At 41.4% G+C, this 15,768-nt stretch overlaps 1 protein-coding gene across 2 annotated transcripts in view; it reads right to left on the bottom strand.

Annotated features, from left to right (window-relative positions):
- Positions 1-15,768, bottom strand: part of brip1 (BRCA1 interacting helicase 1) — a 38,782-nt gene that overhangs the window by 19,248 nt on the left and 3,766 nt on the right. For both annotated transcript variants that reach the window (XM_065281014.1, XM_065281015.1), the window contains exons 7-14: positions 10,496-10,798; positions 7,688-7,909; positions 7,335-7,534; positions 5,764-5,896; positions 5,530-5,684; positions 4,956-5,124; positions 4,718-4,858; positions 4,428-4,589 (exon numbers count right to left, since the gene is read on the bottom strand). In XM_065281014.1, the coding sequence (XP_065137086.1) occupies positions 4,428-4,589; positions 4,718-4,858; positions 4,956-5,124; positions 5,530-5,684; positions 5,764-5,896; positions 7,335-7,534; positions 7,688-7,909; positions 10,496-10,798 (1,485 nt within the window). The remainder of the gene's footprint in view (positions 1-4,427; positions 4,590-4,717; positions 4,859-4,955; positions 5,125-5,529; positions 5,685-5,763; positions 5,897-7,334; positions 7,535-7,687; positions 7,910-10,495; positions 10,799-15,768) is intronic.

Genomic DNA, 15,768 nt, shown 5'->3' with positions numbered 1-15,768 from the left:
AAACATGAAAATATGATATATTGCGCACTGTAAACAAAATCAAAGCTTCAAAAACACAGAAAGAACGGGACCTTTAAGGCTGGGACACTTGCCAAAAACTACAGTATGCAGACTGTGGTGTTGCGTCGAGTGCATATAAGTAAACAAAAAGTTTTACTGTACACAATGCAAAAAACAACAGCCAACGAGCATGTGCATTCTGTGCATGCATGAGGGGACAATAACAATTCGGACACCAATTCAGCATGCAAAAAATCTGGCATTGGTGTCGCCTTGTGCCCACTGTGCAGAACACACCACAACTACACCAACTAAAGCTCAAATACCGCTTGAAAATTGACTTGGTGTGTCCCGTTCTTTAGAGGTCACACTCAACACTGTAGGTAGGTACCTTATTAAGTCCACAGTAAAGATTCATAACAAGGTCAAAAACAACCATGTACAGCCACAACAAAAGGTAAATAATGCATTCCTGTTACTCGACTAAATGTATGCACCGCTTAGCCTGTGCCATCATGCTAGACTGAGTCGAACAAACTCAGCTCTCTGAGGGGACGTGGTGCCAGGGTGACACAAGAACAGTCTGTGTTTTTTATCTAGCTCTCATTTCTTCTGTCACCTTCATTCCTCATCTATTTTCCTCCAACACTGACGCGACTCAGTCACATGGCGACACGTTGCTGTTTTTCCCCTCGCAAAAGGCCTCTAAATAATGCACAAAGTTAGTTGCAGGGTAGCATGAATGAAACATAGGGCCCTGGTGGCGGCAGGAGAAGACGTGTAGCGGCTGTAAATAATTCAGCTGTCAAATATCACAGTGACGATCACGCCAAGGACGAGGCAGAGCGGCGCCCCTGCCACCCGCCTGTGAGCATCCACACTCCTCAGCGCTGACGCAGGCCAGGCCATTAGCGTGAGGCCAACGGTGAGGGCAGAACACCACAGATAAAGCACACGATCTGTTGAAGTATGGATTTGTTTTATCTAGTCAAGAGATACAGATGGAATATGGGGTTGCCTCACTAATGGACAGCTTATAGAAACAGAGTCGAGCACTTGAAGCGGGACGTCAGCAAAGCAAAAACATTTACTTTGATATGCATATGAAACCAAGTGACCGATGAACAGGGTTTGAGTAGAGCAAGTGGATCGATCTCACTTCCTCCTATGACTATGTAAACATGTACGGGACTCGGTCCAGTAAACGGACGGAAGCGGGGAGATTTAGCACTATTAGTTGCTAATGGGGCTGTGTATCACGGTTTGCGCTTCATTTACAGCTCAAGAGGGTAATGGCAATAATGCATTGACTAACTCTGCCTTATTACACGGAGTGGGCAAGAGGCCTGGCATAAGGCCACACTGGAAATGGAGTAAGAAAGTGTTTTATGATGTTGTCATCTTAGATGCGAAGTCTAAGGGAAAAGATTAGTAAGAAATTACAACTTTGATATAGCAACTGAAGCCTACTTAAGGACTGTTTATGCTATTAAAACATTTTTTTGATTTTTGCTTGTAATTTTCCATTATTCCCAATGGTGATTCTCATAACAGTTATATACTAATTCACTAAATAAAGTAATAGATTAATTAAAAGTAAAAAAAACAATCAATCAGATTCCTTGAACCACAACACAATAATAAAATTCCTAATGGTCCTTAAAACAGGCAACGACAACTCACTTAAAGATTTCTTTCAAGGTTTGGTCTTGTTCAAGACAAGAACTAAATAAAAACATCACTGTAATTGAAATAGCTCGGATCACTTGCTATAGCATCCCTATCATTACTGATGAGAATGCATTCACGGCCATGTCTAGGAGACTACAGACAGTATGCCGGGAGGCCTTGGGGGCTCATAACCTCCGCACATACCCCCTGCAGGGCACTTTAAATTGGAGAGGATGCACAGATACATCTACCACCCCTCCTTTCCACCCCCAACTCAAGCGCCAGGCGCCAGCTTAGATGCATCTTCACACAGACAGCTTGGCGACGTCAGCTCTAATGGCCCTTATCTTAATCTGCCTTAAAAGCATCCTGAGTTTCCACGAGATCTTTTCACCTTTGCCAACCCACATTTAATAAGCAGGCCGTCCCCATTTGTTTTAGCCTTTCTTGTCACGAGGTCGTGCCAGACAACATAGGTCTCTGTGGTTAACCGGGGTGCAACAAAGAGGGTGTGCAAACTCTAAAACCTCAAGAACTATAATGGACTCGCGTGTGTCTCTTTCTATGCGTGTTACGTATGATAGTATTAGGGGTCTCGAGAGTGGTATAATGTAGCGCAATTGGTGTCATGGGGACACAAAACCAGAACAGACACTGGCACACACATGAATGTACAGGTTATGGCCCCTAGTAGAGTGAAGAGATAGCGATCAACAGGGTTGAGAGGTGTCTGGAGACTGGAGATGCTCGGGTCTGCTTCTCCTCGGACGGGACTCTCAGGCTCCAAAACCTCCCCAGTCTCCAATAAGGCCCTAAACTGCTCAATTTTCAGATTAAATATTAATCCACATGGAACATTCATACATAGGAATGATATATGTACATGTTTGTGGTCAATGTACATTCAATATATATAGTACATATAAGCAGCACATCTTTGAGCTGCATACTTATTGATAGTAAATCTGATAGCAAATACATTATTTATTCCACAAGGTATAGGGTGAGCTAAACCATATTTTGGAAATGTAAAACTGTCCCATCAACACTAAGACATACATGCACACACAGAGACATTTGAGCAAGTTAATCATTCCCCATGGGGGTAAATCATGACAGGCACTGAATGGGAGTGAATTATTTATGACCTAAACGTAACAAACAATGAGGAACAAAGTATTTTTCAATGGTTTTTAATAATTGAGCTAGTTACTTGAAAAAGGAGACAGGAAAACCATGAGTGAGCACTCAAAGGTTATGTATGTATTAGGGCATATGATTGTTGTCTGACCGATGTTATTTAATTCTTTTATTGAAATAGGTACTTTGTGTATTATGGCTTTGCGGCTCCTCTACCGGAATGTCAGACAGCAACCACTTTAATTCATCGTTTTTATGATGGTGCTGAAGAAAATATCAGCATGTCTTTAGATATTTAAAACTGTGGTCTCTAAGGCCTCCCAGTGGCTGCTTTACAGAGCTACAGCTTTAAACAGACATGAAAGGATAAGTCCATTTTCTTAAAAAAAAAAAATCTAGATAATTTAATCACCACCATGTCATCCAAAATGTTGATGGCTTTCTTTGTTGAGTCGAGAAGAAATTATGTTTTTTTTTAGGAAAACATTCCAGGATTTTTCTCATTTTAATGGACTTTAATGGACCCAACACTTAAAAATTTTAATGCAGTTAAAATTGAAGTTTTAAATGACTCTAAATGATCCCAAACGAGGCATAAGGGTCTTATCTAGCAAAACGATTGTTATTTTTTGCAAGAAAAATAAAAAATCTTCACTTTTAAACCACAACTTCTCATCTTCCTCCAGTTCTGTGGCGCGCCAGAGTGACCTCACATAATTGCGTAATGACATCGAAAGGTCACATGTTACATATATGAAACGCACATTTGCGGGCCATTTTAAAAAATAAACTGAAACAAAGACAATAATTAGTATCACTCAACATACAACAACATCGGAACGGTCCTCTTTCTCCACACTTGTAAACACTGGGAAGTAGTTTCGCATACGTCATCCTTGACCTCTTGACTTGATGAAGTATTACGTAAAGTTGTGCTGGCGCATCACAGGAACGAAGATAGATGAGAAGTTGTGGTTTAAAAGTGCTTTTTTTTTGTCAAAAATGACAATCGTTTCGCTAGATATGACCTTTATCCCTTGTTTGGGATCGTTTAGAGTCATTTAAAACTTCAATTTAAAACTGCATTAAAAGTGTTGGGGTCCATTAAAATGAGAAAAATCCTGGATGTTTTCCTCAAAAAACAAAATTTCTTCTCGACTGAACAAAGAAAGACATCAAAATTTTGGATCACATGGTGGCGAGTAAATTATCTAGATTTTTTTTAAGAAAATGAACTAATCCTTTAAAACAACAAGGCATTGTGTGGTTCCTATGCGGTTCTGGGTGGCTGCTAAGGTGTCTGATTACTTGCCCAAGTCAAGAGCCCACCCCCAAATCTATATGACATTTTGGTTCCAACATACGCCTTTAATCCCTCGTTCAATGTTAATCCATTACATTGACGATTTTATCATATGCCAAAATAATAAAATCATTCAGTCTGACTGCATAGAAAAAAAAACAGGACACTTCAAGAAATCACAATACTTGTATTGTTCATGTCCAAAACACAGAGAGTACGAGACAAGATATGCACTTATACTCCACAAGTTAGGAGCTTATTGTATGAGCAATAATAACAAGTGGCACAATTAGTGAATACTGACTGTACATACCTTGTAAGATGGAAGGAAGCAAAGTACCCCACGTTTCACTGTGTGGCATACTTTCAATAACAGTTCCCCCACTTCATCCTGGAAAGCAAAGGTCTCTGCATGCTGGAATGTGGCACAAAGCTTACGACCTTGGGGGCCTGCACCAACTGTGCCGACCCAGACCTGTAACATGCACAAACACACACCCATTCAATTTATATTGACACAGGTTTACTTTCAAACTGATCTAACGTATAACTTATATGCAAGCTAATTCTAACTCTACAGGACGTCTAAAGCACGATTCTGACCTGTGACCTGCTGATGACGTGACTGGCCTCCAGTTGGATGGAGAACTTGATGCCCAGTTCAGAAGAAAAGGAGCCCATTGGTGAGAGGGTGCCTGAGGTGAGCACAATACTTCGCACCGAATCGCTCAGATCCGAGAATGCCTGACAAGAGACACATCACCAATACATCCACATTAAGATTTGTAATGGCATCATAATATTCAAATGAGATTGCACCCAAGCAAGCAGTTGATCTCACCACTGCAGGGTTGAGGCACCAAAAGCTTAGTGTGTGCACCAAGGTTTTTGTGCGGGTGCTCTGTCTGCGACGGTTGGGCCTTGCAAAAAAACCCTGAGCGTCAGGCGGGTCCTGCTGGGTGGTCCACGTATAACTCTGCTGGAGCGCCACACGATAATCACCTGCAAATCTGCACACACCAGTGAGCAGAGACATTAAGTAGGACCAACATATGAATGTGGAAAAACTGGACTTTGAAGAGGCTTACTGGAGTGTGTAAAAGAAAATTTGATAATAGCTACTAATAAAAAGACACCAATAATTAAGTTATTGAGAAAATAATCAAGCACTAGAAAGCATTAGGTGAAATGCAAATACGTTACCTGTAATGACTTTTAAATCAAGTTAATGGAAATACAAAACCAATCATTTAAATGAAAATTTTATTCACAATACTTAATAAACCCATGAAATGGCTTTACAAGTACAGCTGTTTCCTGAGATTACATTTCCAATTAACACTGCACTTTGGGAAGGACACGCAGTTCTCCAAGTTTATGTCTTAGCAATTAAAGCTTTTGTTTATGATAATGACCTGCTATTATGTCTGAACAGGAACTCCAGCACCATAAAGAGGCTTTTGAGCATTGACTGAGTATTGGAGCTGATGGTGGGAACCTGCACCAATTCCTCTCTCCCATTCACCAGCCCAGCCCGTTCCTCCTTCTCCAGCACTGCTGCTAGGTGTTTCTACACAAAACATACATACTTCCTTTAGAAAAAAAAGCAGAATATCGTCAGAAACCAACAACTGGTACAGATACGATACCTGCAGCAATGAGAATGTGTCTGCAGTGATGCCAAAGCCATGGAAGATAGCAAGAGCCTCTGTCCCTGTCCAGACCTTACAGGATGTCTCATACCCGCGCTCCTCCAAGGCACTGGAGCATTCCTGCACCCAACTATAAGCACAAAGACACACAAATAGTTCAATTCAAATTTTATAAGATATTTTAGTTTATATTTCAGCAGATTTTGAAAAAAAAATTTAATTAAGAAGCAAAACCTCTCATGCCCCTCTTCCACCAAGGCAGTTTGAGTGCTGGTTTAGAGCCAGAGCATCCCAGTAACTTTTTCGACATCCAAAGCACCAGCTCTGAACCAGGAAAAGTGGTTCTTAAGTAGCACCAAAACATTGCTGGTCTAGAATTAAGAACCGATTGCGTCTGGGTTACTGTGACACCACACTAGGAGGGTAGCTACATGTTAAGGATAATGTTGTTCTTTGTAAATTTTAAAATGTGTTATTGCCGTACCATTATTCTCTATTGCAGCCTCAGTTTATATATATTAAATCGAGCTGGACGTACATGTTGGATTTGAAGAGTTTGGATGCCAATGTAGGTAAGCAAAGCCAATCTGACATTGTTGATGGTGTGTTTAGCACTGCCGCACTAACATTGCTGGGAAAGATAAGATGTATACATGAGGGGTGTCACGATTCTCCAAATCCTCGATTTGATTTCATTTTCGATTCTAAGGTCATGATTCAATTTTTTATTTTTTTAAAGCACGAAAAAATTCTATGCCATTTTTAGACTAGACTTTTTGAAATATAATATCTGACCTTGAACCCGGAGATGCCCTGCCATGTTAGTAGTGCTGCATGTGGAAAAATATGGTACACGCACATACCTGATAAAACTAATCTTCCTGTCAGATGAACATTCCTGTCAGTACTGTGCACCTTAAAAATACGCTTTTATTACCGTCAGACAAGATTGTGAGACTATATACACCAATAAGTCATGTTTAAATGCTGTTTTCATAACTCTTAAGCAACTGAAATAAGTTGTTGTGAAACTTAAACAGATCCCAGTTCAGAGAATCGACCGTTCCTGTCACAGACGCCGTTCTGCTATGCACGGGTGCGTGCTCTGTTCTGATTGGGTTCAGCTAAAGGCGGGAGGCGCTTGCTGTTTTTTGTTTCCCATGTAAAGAGCAGCTTGCGTTGTGTCTCCTGCATCTGCCATGGTATCTTTTAACTGGCTGTAGGTACCTAAGTTAGAGGAGGTTGACTCGCAGCACTCAACACATGTTTGTTTTCTCGCTTGGCAAGCCGACCAGACGTGACATGGGGGCGTGGCAGCATCGATGATTCAATTTTTTAATTGGTTTCGTTTAAAATCGTGACACCCTTAATACAGTGACATAAGACTTTGCTCTGTGGTGGCTCTCTAGCCCATGGAAAGGCAAACCGCTTCTTAGAAGGCTCACCAGTCAAACCAACTTCGACCAGCAATGGCACTAGCTCTGAACCAACATCTGGTTGTCTTTGGTGGAAAGTGGCATCAGATACAAATGTACAACCTCCCTTGTGAAAAAACAATTTAACTGTACTTGGAAAGGCTGCAGCAGAGGGCGAGTAAAGGCCTATGATGTTCGCGGCGAATATTGTGCGTCACCATTCCATCAATCTCATCTCGTGCCAGAAGCAGCTGGGCATGATTCAGGGTGAAACTGGCACTCTCACGGGCACAGTCTTCAATGTTATGAGCCTCATCCAGCACTACAATCTGTTCCTTTAGATTGATTTCCATCTGGCAGAGAAACATAGAAAATCCTAATATTTCCCAAATAATGTGTCATCAACTGCATTTGTAGACTTCAAACTTCATTGGATTTATTATTTTCTCCAACATTATCATCTCAAGGTCACATTTAAAGCTTAGTTCATATAGACTGATACTCACACTCTCACGTATGAGGGGGTCAAGTAGATAGTTGTAAGGACAGAAGACAATGCTGGCCTCCTGCATGAGTTCCCGAGCTGCAAAGTACGCACAGGAGCGCAGCTTGCCACCAAGACGCACCAGATCCTCAATGTCCCAGGCATGGTGCAGCCCATGCACCCACTGTAAAGTGCTCTGATCTCGCATTTTATTCACATTATGGTAGTACCGGCATGACCGGCCCTAAAATAACAGGAAAAAGGGAAACAAAAAGAAAGGTTTTATCTACAGACAAAATGTTTCCCAATTAAAAGACATATTTAGTAACATTGCTATCAGCTCACGAATACTGCAATTTAAGCAGGTGTCTCCCTGCAGACAAGGAAGCATCTGTGGATTGTGTAATAGTTCACTGGAGCCAGAAGCTCGCTGCTGAAAAGCCGATGGCAGCTTCCACTATACATACTCAAAGAGGTATTAGCCTTTAATGAGAGCATGGGATAAACGTCAGCCGAACCGTGCCGTTTTTATCCCCTTGTCCTCTGACTCTTATGAAGGTGATGGCAGAGCTGAAGGGTGTGCAGCCTAACGACCAGAGCCTGAAAGGCCTACAGTCTTCAGGCATTCAGTAAGGCCAGGACAGCAGAATAAAGACATGGGATGGGGCTCATAAGAGGACACTACAGATAAAGCCCCAGGGAGGATGAGAAAACTGACAGCTCATTCTCTCATCTCTCCGAGAGGGGCTGTCGGCACGGTCTTTCCCTCTTTCATGTGCAGGGATGCGATGCAGCGGTGAGGTGAGCGGACACCTGTGGTGACAGTGTAATAGGTACTATTATGTGAACCGCCCGATGGTTGGGGCAGAGCAAAGTGCGTTTGAAGCTTTGACAAAGGTGCACAAGAAAAATGCCTATATGACTGATTGGGGATATTATCGCCTGTAAATGCTTTCCACAGCTTTGGTGACGGAGATTACGTTTGTGAATTCCTAAAGTAAGGGTTTGTGTTACAAGGTCATTAATCCAAAGGCGGCTCATTTTCTTTTCTTACGACAGTGTTACAGTGAAAGGAGAAGAGGGTTCACAGATAAGTGCCACACTTGCTGTTTGCCCTGCAGGCCACTGCGAGATCAGGAAACAAGGTATTTGCTTCCACAGTATAGACTGGGTCAGTCACCTTTCGATGCATAACTTTTAATGGCAAACAAATGAGTGATGGTTTGAATTTACGACATTACCAGGTTCCCAATACTCAAATATAAAACAGGGCACAGGCCATAACTTCTACATTTAGATGGTCAGTAAATACATAAAAAAATCCTATGATGTGTTCCTGTAATTCAGTTGGCAGAGGACAGCACAACAGCCAAAAGGTCATGGGTTCAAACCTTAGGCAACACACATACTGATAAATATATAGCTTACAGTGATTCTCGTGATTCTCGCAAAATTAGACTTATGAGGTGCCATGAAACATTTTGATAAAAAAGAAAAATGCAAAGTAGCATACAGTAACAAACATCTCTTCGTGTACTATTTTGCACATGATTTTAAATGACATCATGCAAACCAATTTTGTTGGTTTTTTTCCACATTTAAGGGGAAGATTTTCATTACCGTGTCCATGACTGTCCATGATTTGGGTTCTTTGACATGGAAAGCTTAATAATTAAAAAATCTAAAAAATAAAAAGCTTCAGTGCATGTTATGCTATAAACATTTACAGTAAAGAAACATGTGGTATTTGGTGATCATTGGAAAATGAAGAGACAATAATAAGGAATACAAATGTGTCCAAGAAAAAATGTATCATCCTCCGCAACAATTTTTAATCACTGTTTAAGCCCTCAAGGAACTAACATTTAAAAAAAATTATAATAATAATTGTTGGAAGGGACATAATTGACTGTGACACTCAAGATGGCTACCAGGTAAGCAGTTCATATTTTTTCTGTCCAGATAAAAGTTGAAATTTTGTTTGTCATAGTACCTAGACAACTTTTTAGTTCTCATTACCGAAAAATGAGTTTGTAAATGCATATATTTAATGTAATATCATGTGGCGGTAATGATCATTTTTGATAATTCAAATCTAAAAAAAATGTAAATAATTATATAGGAAATATTTTTTAAATCCTCTAAAAATAATGGTTATAGTAAGTTCGGACCTTAATCTTATATGTGCAAAGAAAAAATAGGTTTCAAGGGCTTTTTTAAAAATTCTGAAGCTGGACACCTTCTAAATCTGGATTTCGTGAGAACCACTTTGCATACAAGCATCTGGAAAATGCATACATGTACTTTTGCCTCTTTAAACATACTTTAAACCCTCTGTAGATTATAACATTTCAAGTATATGAGATTTTAAAATTCAATGTTTTCATTAAATATGTTGATTGTAAAAGTTGTTGGCCAATTAAGAATCAGCTGTTTTCCACCACACAGTTACTGAGATCTGTTAAACCTATTACTGGATGACCTCTAGTGGAACTAATTGAAGAACTGAAAAGAATAAGCACCAATTTAAAGCTCAATTTTTTATGTTGAATGCAAAATGAGACCCTAAAAGAAAGGTTTTATGAAAAATACCATTTCCACTATATTTCATTGAGAATATTTAGGTTTCTTTCAGAATAATGGCTAATACAAATAGAGTTCAGAGTTCAGATCTCATAAGAGACCCTAAACTCAGTGAACCAGGAGATGTCTAGGACTAGTGAACACTTTTATCTCTCTGATGGCTCTAATGATGACAAATGAATAAAAACCACCGCTCAAGGTGGTTGACTTGTCACATAGTGTAACCTGGGAACGGGAGGCCACTCACATTCTTGGCCTCCAGCAGCTCCTTGCAGCGTTCATTGCGACTGGCATGAGGAACCACTTCGGGGTGGACGCAGGTGTGGTCTCGACTGGAGAGGATGGTCATGGGCACGCTGGAGTACAGCGTTCGTTTTAGCTCCCGTGCAATCTGCGTTATCTGCTTATGAGTACGTGTGCCAAAGAAGATCTTTGGGATCTTTTTCCTTCCAACTCCCTCTTTGTCTTGCTCGTTGTCTTTGGCCTTTTCAACCGTTTTCTGTCCTGCTTTGAGGCTGCCGCAAGGACACAGAGAACAAGACACGGGAGACTGTTGGACAGAAAAAGAGAAAAACAAGTCAACCGCAAACATTACAAAGAGAAACAACCTACTTGAAGCAACACAACATCGCTTGTTTGCCAAGCCCATGAATAAGCTTTTGTATTAGCGGTCATATAGATAATCGTTCACATAACAGGGAAATGCTATAAGTCAAGACAGAATGACCCCAAGCAAGACTGTAATTTTAGACCATGCCATTGTTTGTGCTACCGGTCCTTGATTGGATCTCTTAAATTGCAGCTTTCACACAATGGGCCATGCTTGCCTGCAGCCAGCTCCAGTGGTGAAACTGATCTTGAGGATGGTATGAGCATTTTAAGTGTCCCACTTTCCCCTTTCATTCATGGGACTGACACACAACTCATGTGTTACACAGTCGCTGTCGAATAGAGAGCCATTGCTTTATTCTTTGAAGACAGCGGTACTGTCTGAATACTGAAATACTGCATTTATAAAACTATAAAGGCGTACATTTAAAAAGCCTTTTATCACTCTTTATCTGAACTGCTATTCCTGAATTTTCAGTTCTATATTCAGAACTGGCCACAGTTGCACTTTCTGGATTAAAAGGTTCAATCTACATCCAATTACAATTCAATCTACTTCCATTTAATTACAATACTGGGGCTGAAATCACAAAACATTTTTAAGAAAAATTTTAACTGTCATCAAAAAAAAAAAAAAAATTTAGGAAATAATAGTTTTTATAAACACAACTTAATAATACAAAAAAAAAACTTTACTGGTATGCATTTTGAGACAAAACAATGTCAGTGATATATTTAAAGAGGGCGTGTACACCAAAGCGTTAAAGCCTGCGACCGGTGTATGTTTTCAATTGTTTCCAATGGAAGTGCCGCGCTTTTTAGAAATGCCAGCAGCTGAGCGCCGGCCCTTTGCGTTTTTATGCGCTCAACGCTGAGAGCCCAGAGATGAAACATGTTCAACTTTGGGTAAAACGCTCAGCTCGTCAATGTCACTTTTCACTCCGCCATCCAATCACAGTGGAGCAGGGGCAGGACAAATATTACAACAACCAACTGGTGCATTGTTCAACCACTAATACACAAAGCAGAAGTATCATAGCAAATAGCTTAGATAGAAAACACTGGCAAGCAACCACAGTCGGCATACGCCTTCCGTTTTCGGCCGCGGATAAACGCATTAGTGTACACGCCCCCTAAGACATGTAAGATAAAGGTGTTTATAGTTATTACAGCTCAAGCATACATTGTAGTCTGAGACTAAACTTAAGCCTTGTCTGGGAAGCTGCATGACAAAAGTATTTTTGGTTATTTTAAATGTGACATGTATTGTGTAGTCAGAAATTGCAATTTTTTACTGTTTACTACCCAAAGATTATTTTTGTAAGATTTTCTAAGATTTTTATACTGATATAATAATAATGATCAAATGTAACTACCTGGGGGTAACAAATATGGGGGCGGTTTTCCGGACAGGGATTAGCTTAAAGGGACACTCCACTTTTTTGAAAATATGCTCCCCAGCTCACCTAGAGTTAAACATTTGACTAAAGTACTATTCGGACGGGATTAGTTTTACATAGGGAGGTGGAGTAAAGCAATTTTTGTCAGAGTTTTTGTAAAATGCTTAAACGTCTTAATTTAACTATGGGCTAGTCCTGGCTTTAGCTAAGCCTTGTTTATGAAACCTGGCCAATAGGTCTTATCTTAACAGCATTCTTTTATTTTATTTATATTTTGCACATTTCTAAACTAATTTAGTGGGAGAAACCATTTTGGCATTCAAAAGCCTTCTGCTAAAGATTTAAAGGTGCCATTTGTAATAATTGAGGTAAAAGATTTTTAAAAATTAGTTACACGCATCAAAAGAATGAGAAGAAATAAGGGCAAAGATGTCATTAAAAAAATGACAAGGTATAGTGCTGCAGAAATATCAATCTGAATTAGCATGCTAAATTACTAGCTACAGCCCGACTGGTGTTGTAATACCAGTTTCGACCATGGGAGGCGGTATGCGGGCCACACACATAACCGCCAGCCAAACTGCAATACACGAATAAGTCGCTTGTGTGGGAGTTCAGCCCTCTACTACTACCGCTGCATCCGAAAACTAAGGCAGCTGACTTGTTGACTTAAGAGGCATGAAGGCAGCTCAGAGAAATGCAATTCGGACAGCCATGGATTCGGACATGCCTTGATGCCTTCCTGCCTTGCAATAGGGGTTTCGGACGTATTTCAGTTCAGGGAAGAGAGCGGAAGAATGGCTAAAGCAAGAGACATTTACCACTACCACAAACATTTGCTGCAGGGAACAACACGCTCGGAATCACAAATAAAATATGATAAATAAAGTAACCGAACCAGAGTAAATACTGGCACTGCTTTTCATCGCTGGAGACAACTAATGGACATGAAAGAAATGAGGTTCGACTCCGAAATGACAACATTTCTTTTCGATTGGTAAGTAAGATGCTGCTAGGATTTCGCTAGAAGTTCACTTATAATAGGCATTGCCATAACTTATGCTCAGCTTGTACATGAACTACGGCTTTGTGCAGTAAATGTGGCTCCATCTGAAAGCAGCTGATGGCGATTAACTTTTAATCAATAAACCGGCTTCACTGACGAGAAGCGCAATGACTATCGCATGCAAATTATTGCGCATCCTTAGCTGTTAACGTTTAATAGTTAGCTCTACCCACGGATCCGATCCGGTTTTCACCCGTTATCTACCAAGCTGATGCTAAAATGTAACATTAGCTAAGAAGCTTGAAATGTCTTCGATTATAATGAACACCAAATGGACGCACGAAACGTAGCGGAAAACATTGCAATTTTAATGAGACCGAATGTTTTTTTTGTGACTAATGAAAACTTAGTTGCTAATGTAAATCAAACTTGATATATGCTGCTGAATTTGCAGCTGCCAAATTAAAATAGACCAACTCACTTTTCTGGAGGTATACTGCCCCCGTCTGTTTGGCGTGTGGAGTATGAATTGATTTTTTTTTGGGCGGACATGTTAAATGGTCCCTTTAAACATAAAATATTTAAAAGAGAGTCCTACGCTGTTGAAATTAACCATTTCATAAATGCACCCTAAATAAGAGGGAGGTGGCTAAAGCTTTTTAAACTGACAGGAGTTACAATTCTGCAGAGCATTTTTTTGTGAGAGATTCTGGGTGGGCCTGCTGATAGATATGACGATAATATATTTACTGTGTCCAGACTCCCGAGTCCTTCGAAATAACAGTACCATTATTTCCTAAGAGCGACAAGTAAGATTAACCCTCATAAACAAATGCTAAGTCACGGCGTGCGTTACCCCTTCACATCAGAGATCAAGCTGTCCTTTAGCCTGCACTCAACTGAAGAGGTCCGGCTCCAGTTACCCGAGCTGCCTCTCAAACCTTGTTTGCCATTAAATATTACAGTAAGTGATAGAATGGATGCGAATGTGAGCCTGTCCCCCGACAGCCCAAAGAACAGATCCGACGTGCTAAATAAACAGAGAGCTGGCAGCATCTAAGATTACGGCTTTGCGGGACGAGTTACGCGCTGGGGCTCTGGTTCTCTCAGCCCTATTGATCACCTTACCTGTTGCTGCCACATTCAATAGACCAGTCCAAGTATCCTGCCTCCTATACGGAATAATTACTTATTCATTGTGGGGAGAGAGAAAGGGCTGATTGTGAATGGGAGGCCTTGTCAGCAGTCGTGCAGGAAACAGCTGACACAAAGGTATCCTTTACACACAGCCTGCCACGGTTTCGGCCCCTCTCGCTGCCACACAGCAAATGAGACACCCCTGGAATGCAGATAACAGCCTTCATTGGCCGGACCTGCCGCCACAGACACATTCAGGCGGAGTGGCGCATTCTTTCCCTGCGAGACCCCGATATCAGTGGAGCGGAGAGCTACGCCTCGACCCGCTCCAGACCTCAACAGCGGCTCGCAATAAAACAGTGCAAGGCATTGTGTGGGAGCGTTAACCCAAGCATGCTGTTTCAGTCAGGGGCAGACACCTGCAGGTGCATCTAGCAGCTCATTGCTCTGCAAATAAAATGCGGGCATTGTTCGGGTACCAATAAATGAGAACATATATTGAGGAAAAAGTCTTCGGGGGGTTTGTGGCAGAGTGGGTGTCTAATGGCAGCTCATATGGGACCTAACAGCTAGTTACAGTTCAGGGCCAGCACACATAGGACAAACACATAAAATTAGCAAGCTACCAGTCACTGTATGGTGTGCAAAAGTAACGAATACGAGACGTTGAGGTGGATCCCACCAAGTACTTATCAGTTACTACCGAAAAATATGATAAGAGCTGGGTTTGTTCCTTCAGACAGTGGCGTTTCTGTTTGCCAGGTGAGGTGTGGAGAGAGCAGCTCCTGTGTTTGAGATGGTGATGCTTGATTGTCTGCACCTTACAATGGCCCTGCTGGAAGATGCAGGTCTGAGTGTGAGCGTGAACAATAGACACTGCATTTCAACAGACTTACTCTGAGGGCCCGACACCTGAGAGACTGAAATCTCACACTGTCCGCCTGCCCGGGCCACTGCACCCTCACCGTACAGATGGACAGAGAGAGAGAAAGAGATAGCGGGGTGAGAGACAGAGACGGCAAGTGAAGCATTTCAGTGAGGTCTTTACTCCCTACAGCCCTCCTGATAGCTGCCCTGGAGCGCCCCCACCCCACAAATCCCCAATCTCACAAAGCACCTGTTTATCCCCGGAGCGCCGTAACCAGCGGGTGAACCCCATTCAATATTTATCCCAGGCTTTCACAGATCACTGCCAAGCAAGGCAAACCTCTTAATTAAACTGGAGCTTGCTTCAAAGAGCCCATTGAAGATGTCAGTCAGCGCTGGCAGGGGCCAGAGAACGGTGTCAGGTGAGAGAGTGAAACTTAAAGCCCTGCTTTCTCTATATCCCAACCCCCCAACCTGCCAATCAAGCTAGTGCCCGCCTCC

Source organism: Paramisgurnus dabryanus, chromosome 8 (assembly GCF_030506205.2).
Source record: "Paramisgurnus dabryanus chromosome 8, PD_genome_1.1, whole genome shotgun sequence".
In the NCBI taxonomy this organism is placed as follows: Eukaryota; Metazoa; Chordata; class Actinopteri; order Cypriniformes; family Cobitidae; genus Paramisgurnus; species Paramisgurnus dabryanus.
The sequence above is the reverse complement of the archived record's forward strand: the minus strand, read 5'-3'. Positions and strand labels throughout refer to the sequence as shown.